Genomic DNA, 11,030 nt, shown 5'->3' with positions numbered 1-11,030 from the left:
GGGCCGGCCCGTTTGGCCAGGTCTGTTTTGTTTATTATAATGTAAATCGGAGGGCTACCTCTTTTTCAATAAAACAGAACTACTGTTGAAGCGAAGAGGTTAACAGACAACTGGGGTTTAGTTCTATATGATTCATTACTTCACTGCATGGTCTCGGTCATGAACCCGCAGTGTGTCTACCAGCAATCCATATAGAAGCAACTAAGTTGCTTGATTTTCATGTTTAGCTTTTAATTTTAGACATGACTAAACTGAAGGAATTGTGGACGAGCAATTAATTATGTATTTGTACATGTCAAGAAATGTGCAAAGTATATGTTTATTACTTTTTTCCCTTTCCCCATTCCCTACTTTTTGATAACATTCAAAATATGTGCAATAGCTCATTGGTAATTTCCTTTTAGGTGGATAGATGATGTTGTTTTGTGTTAGTTATATTTTCCACGAGTAATCCAAGATATTTCTGAATTTATGTTGTCATTTTGCAGCTTTGCCATTCATCTTGAAAAAGTATGTTCCGTTCTGTCTAGGATAGAGAACCATGATTATCACCACTGTTGGAGGAAAAAGCTAGAGCAATTGTGTTTCTACTTTCATGCATTGTGGTTTTCTATTCTTGGAAGGATAGAGTAAGTTTCCCTTTTATACAAAAGCACTATTCAGGATCTCAACAAGCTCAGGATTCTCAGGTCATGGTCTTTGCTCTTTCAGGTTTACATATTTCGTATGCCTAAATAGTGAAGGTACTTTATTTTCATTTAACTGTTTCTATGCTATTCTCTCATTGTCTGTGTTGTCTAAGAAATTCTTCGATTTGGAAAGTTGCCATCTCTCATCTTTTTTGTTTTACCGCTTTCTTGTGCTACAATTTGTTAGGCAAATTTAGCTTTCAATTCAACTATTTTCTTGCTTTCTAAAGCATGTACTACTGTTGAAGTTCAGTATATCAAGTAATAATAGTGTGTTAAAATGAATAATACACATTGAGCTATATATATTTGCTGCAATTTGGGTCTGCTGTTGTAATGTGGTATATATCCTCCCTTGTATTACGTAAGGTTGAAGTGACTGTTTAATATTCTTCCGCTCAGCAGCACCAAGTACGTGTTTGCAGCCTTTCTGTGCTACATGTGAGTTCAGTTTACTGCTAACTGCAGTTGTTTATAGATTAGTGTATTTTGCTGTAGGTTAAATGGAGTTAGTAAGACCTTATTTGATACTGATCATAACATACTAACGGGCTCCATGTAATCCCAAGTGCATTGCACAACAAATTGTCATTTTGCAAGATCTTCTAGAGGTACTTCATTTTTGCTGATGAAAATGACTACTGACAAAGTTTTAATATGATAATTTTGCTGATTTGATACATTATCTTTCAAGTTAATTCAGAGATTTGATGATACGGTTTAGAGTACCAGCGGTGTTATGTTCCACAGTCCACACTCTTTCCTTGAAGCAATTTTAGAAATATTTGAAACTATGAGCGACCAATTTTCAATTATATGGAATGGATTCCTGAAGAAATCTAATTATTGATGTTTTTTTATGGTGGTACTATGTTGCTGGTTTGATTAATGATAAATGCTTGATGCAATGATCGAAATGTTTTTCTTTCTGTTGTGTGTCCCCTCACGTGATGAAATATTTATTGTGGGGCGACTTAATTGGTTATTGTTCTCTTTATCCCTTGAAAAGTGCTATGTAACAATACAAATATGCTTTCGTTCGCAGAGCTATATGTCCTATGCTCCTCTTGATGACATATATGAGGACTCACAACCTGAGCCTGGAATATCACTCCAATTTTAAGTTGCCTGTTTTGCATAAAGGTTGGATATATGGTGACATGGTAAAGCTGATTTGGGAAAGCGGGTGTAGAGTGTGCATAAGTTAAGAAAACAATTTATAATCTGTGATGTGATCATTGCATTTTAATTTAGTATATGTGATCACCTCAAGTAGGGAAGTACTGAATGCACCTCTCTGTCAAGTGCATGTATCAGGGTACCATTTTTTACTCAACCGATTTAACACAGGGCATGAGACTGCCATACACAGATTTATTGCATTGTGTGAGGGGAAGGAGAAATGTGGCAGCTCATATTTTAAAGTGATGGCCGAGCTGATAATGCAGCCATTATTTGGGCAAGTATTAAGACAGGAATTGTGTGCAATTTAATGACTATATATGGTTGGTGAATCACTGTCCGTATACTAGATCATGGTAATGTAGGTGACTAATATTGGTAAAGTTTAAATTGATTACCCCTGGGACGAAGATCTCCATCTCCTTATAGTGGGCGTGGTGGTTCAGTAGTGGGGGCCTGGGGCAGCTCTCTTCCACCATGTATGTTGAATGCATTTCATCTGAAGCACATAAGCGGCATCTTCCTACACGATGCGCCCTCCACAACAAATGAAGCACATAAGCGGCATCCCTATAAAAACCAATGCCTAATCCAATGACATCATTGCTCGAGAAACACTGCACCGAACCCAGCCCACGACAACAAACAACAAATCTAATATCAAAGGAAACAATACAAACCAGATCGCACACAGGGCGGAGCGGCAAGCCTAGCAGACGGATGACCAGAACAGCAGCGGCTGCAGAGCGGAGCAGCATGCCTAGCAGACGGATGACCAGAATAGCAGTGGCGCATATCGCGTGGAGGGCAAAACAGCGCCCAAGCAGCAGCCGCGGAAGTAGCACCGAGAGCCGGAACAACAGGACGGCGGGGATCCTCCAACTAGAGCAAGGAACCGAGGCGTACCCAGCATCCCCAAATGGTCAATCTCCACTGCTAACTGCTAGAGCTGCGTCGAGTAGAAGACAGGCTCACAAGGAAACCCATACACACACGACACGCGGCTTGGACTAGCGGCCAGCTGGAGACTAAAGCTTGCTGAGAGGACGCGCGTGCACCGTGCATGCATCGATGTGTCTTCTGGGTCCTGAAAGGCACAAGGCGACAAGCACACTGCAGCGCTGCGTGCCTACGGATGGTCACGGGCGGACGTGCCTTTTTCTAGACATAGTTGTAGTGATTTTTTTAGTGGGATCGTAGTATGGTTAGTAATATTTTTATGTTTTTAGTTTGTATATAAAATTTGGTCAAAGTTAATTTTTTTACTTTGACTAAGTTTATCAAAAAAATATTAAAATTCACAACATAAAATAAATATTATTAGATGCATCATGAAATTAATTTTAGTACCTTATAGCTTTAGTATTGTAGATATTGATATTTTTTCTGTCAAAGTTAGTCAAACTTTAGAAAGTTTGACTTTGCCCAAATGTTATATGCAGACGAAAAAAAGGAGAGTGTACATCCAACAATACAATGTAAGGAGTTGCATGTTATTTAGAGTCATCCTAATAGCCGACATGTACAATAGTAATTTTATTAATAGTTGGTCCACCATACATCCTCGCAAAGTGTCTTGGGACTTGTGCTGCAGCTGGCTACTACTACCTCCGTCCTGTTTATATGTCCCCTTAGACTGAAAAATATGCTTGAATTGTAATGTGGGTCCAAAGAAATATGTGTGAATGGAATAAGAACTGTATATAGTTATTGATACAACATCTTTGAGTATATAAATTAAATGACACCAATATCTGAAAGTTACTTGTGTCTGCTTCCCCTCTTGAAATTAACATTTTGTTTTGATTTTTCGATACTTTAATAAGGTCACTCATCAAGAAAGTATCTTCTCGGTACTTGCATGATGAAGGAAAAAGATTGGTTTCCTAACTGCTTTGGAAAGTACAACTGTACAAGTATGTGACATAATAATGCCTGGAAATTGGCAAATGGCTGCATCATTTGAGCTATTTTGGCGTCTCTGCCATCCGATTGTTGTTCAGTTTTTCTTTTGAAATGAGGCTATCTAGAGTACTTCAAGTTGTGGTTTAGGAAGACAATTGTTGGTTATAGTGAATGACTTCGTCGGACTATTTGTTCATTTGGCTATCTTAATGCAGTCCCATGTGCATACATTTTGCAGGCATCAGCGAAGATTTGGGAGGCAGAGAGGGATTTCTCAAGTGGAAACAGAGCAAGAACCACAAGGAGCTCAAGATATGTGCCCGAATAATATTAATGTACACTCTTTCAATACATGGCTTACTTTTGGCCTTTGCGCCATTGGCGCAACTGGTCATCTAGTATTTAAAAGCTTGCTACGGGGTGCTTGAAAAATGGTACACAATGAAGTTCATCCGGATAAAGTTATTCTCCCGATTAAAAAATAGGGAATGCCATTTTTTATAGAAATCTAGAATAAAGATTACAAACCTTATAGAGTATACAAAGGGAGAATAAAACAAGAAAGTAATAGTTACGAAAATACAATGGTAAACATGGGTGCATGCGCACTCACGTGAATAGTAAATTCATAAAAAATACTAGAAAAAATTAAAAATTCTGAAATTTTGCGCTATGAATCTTAGTCGACCATTCTACTCATGTGTGAAGTTTCATGATGTATTGACACCCATGGTATTATTAGTGAAGAAAATACAAATGCGACCATACTATTCATTAAACAGTGTTTTTTTAATATAGCTTCGATGATCTTCGATTTTGTAATTTTTGCCTAGATTATCATGGATGTGATTTCTTCGTGAAACTTCATATGCGAGTATACCAGTTGACTATGTATATTAAAAAAAACAAATTCAGACTTTTTTTGAGTTTTTCTAGCATATTTTCGATTTTACTATTTGTAAAGGGTGCGCGCGCACCCATGTTGACTCCCTCCGCTCCTTTATATAAGGTGTATTAGTTTTTCAGAAATCAAACGAGTGCATGTTTGACTGAGTTTTAGAAAAATGTATCAATATCCACAATATGAATTTTATATCATTTGATCCATCATGAAAAGCAGTTTCATATTTATCTATTAGGCATTCCAGATGTTGTTATTCTATTCTATAATCTTGGTCAAACATTCAAATGGTTGACTTGCATGGAAATCAATACACCTTATATTTCAAAACGGATGCAGTATATAGGCTTTTCCATGAAAATTTTAAGAAACATAGTACTTACAAACCCCATAGAAAAGACAAAAACGAGGAATTGTCATTAAGTAAAGATATGATATGTAGTCCTTTCCTTGAAAAAACTAGGGAACTTCATCATGCGTTAAGTGGAAAAACAAAAATAAAATGAAAAAAGAGGTCCTACCGAGACTTGAACTCGGGTTACTGGATTCAGAGTCCAATGTCCTAACCACTAGACCATAGGACCTTTGCTGACCTCTTTTTCAACTTTCCGTTTTTATTTACTAGAACCGCGGAAGACGACGGCAACCAAAAACAGTTGCTCTCCTCTTTCGTATGAGTGATAATTCCTTGACCTCCGGATGAAAAACGCAAAGAGGAGCAAAGTGAATGAGACTAGACTGGCATAAGGAAAGACAAAAAGAGAACCAGGCTGCAGATGAACCAGCTGATGGCCATAGAGATGTTGAGAAGAACAAGAACAGATTGATCCTTTTGCCTCCGCATGCAGTGGAACATTTGGTAATCATAATAATTATGGTGTTCTTGCTGGTCGGCTGATCCCTCTCCATCTCGACAACGTGACATTTACGACAACAAGTACAAGTTTTGCTACTCCATCCGTTTCTAAATATAAGACTTTTTAAAGATTTATATAAACGCCGTACGGATGTATATAGACATATTTTAGAGTGGAGATTCACTCATTTTATTCCGTATGTAGATTCACTCATTAAGGAACGGAAGGAGTAGAATAGATGGTTGCTTGCTTGTGTATACTGAAAGAGAATGCATGTTCATAAATAAACATTCCACACTTATTCAGCTGCCACCAAGGAAAAAAAAAGACGAAACAGCCATCCTCATAATCGGTACCAGCAACGCGCTGCACAGTAAGAAAGCTAGAAATATAAAGGTTTTACCTCACAAGCAAGACACCAAGCGCCTGTAGCTCAGTGGATAGAGCGTCCGTTTCCTAAGCGGAAGGCCGTAGGTTCGACCCCTACCTGGCGCGTTTTTTTTTCCTATCTTGTATTTGCAACGATCCTAACCAAAGCTTCTTTGCTAGAAACGTTCGACCCCTACCTGGCGCGTTTTTTTTTTCCTATCTTGTATTTGCAACGATCCTAACCAAAGCTTCTTTGCTAGAAACGACTTGCAAATAAGTTGCAGCTGATTTATTTTCTTTTGCATCTCCGAACATAATTGCCAATTTGCCATAGACCCCATATAGCTCAAGTAGACTAAAAGATCAACAAAGCAGCATTATAGCCGTCTCCTCTTCCAAGGAAATCTGGATGGATTGGAATATATTGCAGATCACTTCTTGCTAGAGTTTTTCTCACAGGGAAAGTCTCCGCATAAGCATAAAGGAAAAATACTTTCTGAAGCACCGGATAGATATCTGTAATGTTCAAGGATTGCCATTATTCAGCAGCATATGTTGCAAAGATTACAGGCACAAAAGGAATTTCGATATATGATTTTTGCAGATACAGTTCTGCGAAAGCACCACATCCAGTGTGATCACTTCGATTCAGAAACCAAACCAAACTGGACCGACCGACCGACTGAGAGTGGCTGGAGAGGACATGAAGCTCACAAATTCCATCAGAACAACGAAACAATCTATCCTTCTTTAGTTACAAAAGTGTGACTCGGGGCGGTCCGATACATCGAGATACCTTGTCAGGCTGCAAGCACCATTAAAAGAAAAAAGGAAAGCGGAAAACAAACCGCAGCGGAAACACACAAGCTAGCGTATTCATTCGCACAACACTGGAGCCTCAAAAATTGATGGTGTACTTCTTCCAGCACTTTAGTGAAGACTAAAGAATATGGTGGACGTATACTAGGCAGCAGAGGCCTATCAACTGTTTGGATGTGTGCCAAGCAAGCCCGGAATGCGGATTCTGTCTAGCCAAGAACAACCGCAAAATCAGGGGGAACCTACCACTACAATGTAATGATAACCTTACATGGAGAGAGGCAACAATAATCTCCGCTCTCTTTTCTTAGCCAGCTTCCTCTGCCTCAAAATGTACAGGCCGGCGGGAAGAAGGATGCCGACGGAGATGATGACGGCTGATAACCAGAAGTGCCTGAAGTATAGCATCATGTACGAGGATACTATTAGGAGGCAGCACAGCAAGCCCCATGAGATTGCTCCGATAATGTCGCGCCTGCAGAAGTTCAGAAAGCAGAGCCATGTTCAGATCAGATCAGATCATAAAAAGGGGCAAGCATATCTGAGAGAGGACTAGCAGTGAGAGGAAATCATTTCAGAGAATAACACATCACACCACAAAGTCGCATGATTTATCTGAAGAGAATTACCAGCCTTTTAGTGCGGCATGAGACTCATCATAACGGGGATAAACTGGCTAGCTAGCATCGTTCAACATTTACATTCTGGAAACAGCAAGCAAGTAGTTTGCCATAACAATCGCGTAAGAGATATGAAACTCTTCTGAATGATGCATTCATACGGAAATAGGTACAACATTCACAATCTGGAAACATCAAGCAAGTAGTTTGCCATAAGAATCGCCTAAGAGAGATGAAACTCTTCTGAATGATGCATTCGAGACGAACATATGTACAACATTTACATTCTGGAAACATCAAGCAAGTAGTTTGCCATAACAACTGCCTAAGAGATATGAAACTCTTCCGAATGATGCATTTGAGAGCTGAGATGGATATAGGTAAATAGCATGTGAAGGCACAAGTGGAGTGTCTCATGGAGGAATCAATTGATCCATCAACGGTTGGTCTAAATTTAATAGAGACACAATCCTTCATTTCGTACTTGGTTTATGCTTACGACGGGCGAGTAAATGATGCACTAACACATTTGATTCCTCAGACCAAACAGCGGACCTAGGATTTGATGGTTCATTCACCATCCGGTACCTCAAAAACCAGGCAATCACTAATTGGTCGCCCACAGACGAAAATTAGTAAAGCGCGACTCTTCAGAAATTGGATTACACATGCAGGCAGGTTTTGATATGGTGAAAGCAGTACAGTGCACACTCCTCTCTACACGTGCAATTGAGGCACTCATGAGAAAAAAAACCACTAGCACTAACTTAAAAAGGCCACGGCAAAGATCTTGACAAGGATCGCTAGATAGCAGGCATTGTTGTTCTAACAGCTGTTGCGCAATGCTTTTTGCTGGATCTAGGTTACCAACTAAAGAAATGCCTGCGGGCATGAACACACGCAGCCACAACATCGATTTCACAGCTGACGAAGCCGCTAACACACGATTGAATTACAAGGGCAGGTAAATCGCATTGCACCTTAATCAGCTAGGCATCCGAACCTAACATGATTAGAGGAGGTCAAAACAAAATCCGGGAGACCAAGATCTGAGCATATACTAGTCAATCACCGCAACCTAGCGAGGGATTCTCGGCGGGACGCCTGGGGGGAACGGGTTAGACGGGGGAATTTACTTGTGCTGGGATCGGATCTGGTAGTCGCGCAGCTGCTCCACCAGCTTCGACCGGGTTATCATCGCAGACACCCCAGCCGCCGCCGACGGCCTCGCCGCCACCGCCACCTGCCTCCGGCGGCGCCGGCGCCTCCGCTCCTCGCAGATCCCTCCGGATCGCCGAGCTGGGGCGATTTGGAGCGTCGGGGTTTGGCTCGATTTGGGTTTGGAACAAGAGGGGAGAAAAGTCGTTGCAGGGAGAGGACGAGGAGGCGACGAGGGGTTGGAAAGAGGTTCTGATTGGGCGCTGCCTCGCTGCTCGTCTCGTTCGTTTAGGCCAGATATTTTAAGAAAACTGATTATTTGCGCTTTTTACCCCTCCTAATCATTTGGGGCTAGGCGCCGGTCGACCGGCCCAAATTTCGGCCGATCACGGCATGGCCGAACGATGGAGCGAATATGGATCGTTAGACATGTTTATAATCTGATGAGGTTCATTCATCAAAAAGAAAAGAAAAACTGATAATTACAAGCATACGATGGTTGTCATTATAGTCTTCCTCCTCTCCTTTTTTAGAGAAAAGACATCAACCGAGCTTGAGATAGGTGTCGCACCGTCGGAAGATGGAGATGTTCCACCTAGAACAACAATGGTTGCCGTCGGAGGATGGCCACGTAACAAGGATCCACGCATTCCTGGCGAGCCGCCAAAGCTTCCCTCAAGCAGAATTGCCCACAACCCCATCGCAGAGGAGGGATAGCATCATGCTTGGACGAAGAGGACACACCACAACCGCTGCCAAATGCACCCCAACAATGCTCACCATCCAAACAGCTCCCAAAGGCGGCCCCTACAAGAAGGAGAACGGCGCCGAGAGCGCCGTCGCTGACCACCGAGGTTTAGTTTTCATCTGGGAGGCTAGAGGATGGTGGGTGGAGGGAGGCCGACGTGACAAACGCTTCCAAGAAGAAAGAACGGCGCCCTCACGCGCAACCATTGTAGCGACTAGCCATGGCTGGCCATGGATTTCTCTTGGTCTGGCTTCATACCACCATCCCACCAGCAGAACTGAGGTAGGAGATCGAACAAGAAGATCTGGCCCCAGATCTGGAGGAGGGATCGCACCGAGTCGGGGAAGGAAGGTGGCGGGCAGATCTGGCACCGTCGGCCGTCGAGCCCACGCCAGGTCCATGCCCACCAGTGCCCCGCCGTCCGCACGGCCAGGGACACCACCACCACGCCCACCCAACCGCTCACCGCATAGCGGTGGCACCACTCAGACCAAGGTTGCCGCCTCATATCCCGCGTCCCCCTGCGAGAGAGTGGAGCGGCAGATGCCTTGTCACCACCTTCCTCAGCGGCACACCGGGATTGCCCGGCGGTGGCAAGGGAGGAGGAAGACGGTGAGAGGGCTCTACGGGGAACTAGGGTTTCGCCCCACGAGTCGCCTAGACCTCTGTCTCCACTACTAGCCAATGTTCACTCTAGAGAGAGAGAGAAGAGGAAGATTTTTTTGAGGGAAAGATGGAACAGGAAGCTGAATTGCAGCCGCCAGGGAAGGGTTCATGTGGCGGTGGACGCCAAGCCATCTAGCCCAGGTGAGGAATTTGACTTCAAGAACTTAGTTTGGCTGACCTCTTCATCCCCTCAAACAAAAGTTGACCTCTTCATGCATGTTCTTGATAGCATTTTAAATAATCATTCCTAGTGGCGCGCCCTGATAACCCACAAGTATAGGAGATAAATTGTAGCCTCTTTCAATAAGTAAGAGTGTCGAACCCAACAAGGAGCTAAAGGTAGAATTAATATTTCCTTCAAGTTCTACCGACCACCAATATAACTCTACACACACTCAAGTTTGCTTTACCGAGAGCAAGAATAAAACCACTTCGTAGGTGTAATAGGATAAGTTCGCAAGAATAAAACTAGAAGTACTCAGCGGGATAATAAAGCCATTTTGTTTTAGTAGAGGGATTTTTGTAACACAAAGAGATATATTGTCAATAGGCAATTGATAACTAGGCAGGTAATCGTCATTGGAATTTTATATAAGGGAGAGGCATGAGCTAACATATTTTCCGTACTTGGACCATATGAACTCATGATTTAAACTCTAGCATGTTGGGGAACATAGCAGAAATTCAAAATTTTCTACGCATCACCAAGATCAATCTATGGAGATTCTAACAACAAGAGAGAGGGGATTGTATCTTCATACCCTTGAAGATCGCGATGCAGAAGCGTTGCAAGAATGCGGTCGGTGGAGTCGTTCACGAAGCAATTCAGATCGCGGCCGAATCCGATCTAAGCACCGAACAACGGTGCCTCCGCGTTCAACACACGTGCAGCCCGGTGACGTCTCCCGTGCCTTGATCCAGCAAGGGAGAGGGAGAGGTTGGGGAAGACTCCGTCCAGCAGCAGCACAACAGCGTGGTGGTGATGGAGGAGCGTGGCACTCCAGTAGGGCTTCGCCAAGCACTGCGAGAGACGAGGAGGGAGAGGGGTAGGGCTGCGCCAGGAGAGAGGGGAACTCATCATCTTGGCAGCCCCAAAACCCCCACTATATATAGGGG

The 11,030-nt window shown here is 42.7% G+C and overlaps 1 protein-coding gene and 2 non-coding genes across 3 annotated transcripts; 1 reads left to right on the top strand and 2 right to left on the bottom strand.

Moving 5' to 3' along the window:
- Window positions 1-5,189: 5,189 nt before the first annotated feature.
- On the bottom strand, window positions 5,190-5,261 carry TRNAQ-CUG. The gene has a single exon. It is a non-coding gene; the product is annotated as a tRNA-Gln (tRNA).
- A 695-nt stretch (window positions 5,262-5,956) lies between these two features.
- On the top strand, window positions 5,957-6,029 carry TRNAR-CCU. The gene has a single exon. It is a non-coding gene; the product is annotated as a tRNA-Arg (tRNA).
- A 443-nt stretch (window positions 6,030-6,472) lies between these two features.
- LOC119294602 lies at window positions 6,473-8,781 on the bottom strand. Its single transcript, XM_037572814.1, has 2 exons — window positions 8,479-8,781; window positions 6,473-7,197 (listed from the first exon to the last, which is right to left on the bottom strand). The coding sequence occupies exons 1-2, from the start codon at window positions 8,538-8,540 to the stop codon at window positions 6,990-6,992; spliced, it is 270 nt and encodes an 89-aa protein (XP_037428711.1). The 5' UTR covers window positions 8,541-8,781; the 3' UTR covers window positions 6,473-6,989.
- Window positions 8,782-11,030: the final 2,249 nt, after the last annotated feature.

Source organism: Triticum dicoccoides, chromosome 4B, assembly GCF_002162155.2.
Source record: "Triticum dicoccoides isolate Atlit2015 ecotype Zavitan chromosome 4B, WEW_v2.0, whole genome shotgun sequence".
Classification (NCBI taxonomy): Eukaryota; Viridiplantae; Streptophyta; class Magnoliopsida; order Poales; family Poaceae; genus Triticum; species Triticum dicoccoides.
Note: the sequence above shows the minus strand (reverse complement) of the source record. Positions and strands in the feature narration are given on the sequence as shown.

Excerpts from the sequence above, each read along its gene's own strand:
- LOC119294602 (XM_037572814.1), bottom strand. The coding sequence starts at position 8,540 with ATGATAACCCGGTCGAAGCTGGTGGAGCAGCTGCGCGACTACCAGATC. Across the intron at positions 7,198-8,478 it reads CAGATCCGATCCCAGCACAA|GCGCGACATTATCGGAGCAA; the intron begins GTAAATTCCCCC and ends GAACTTCTGCAG.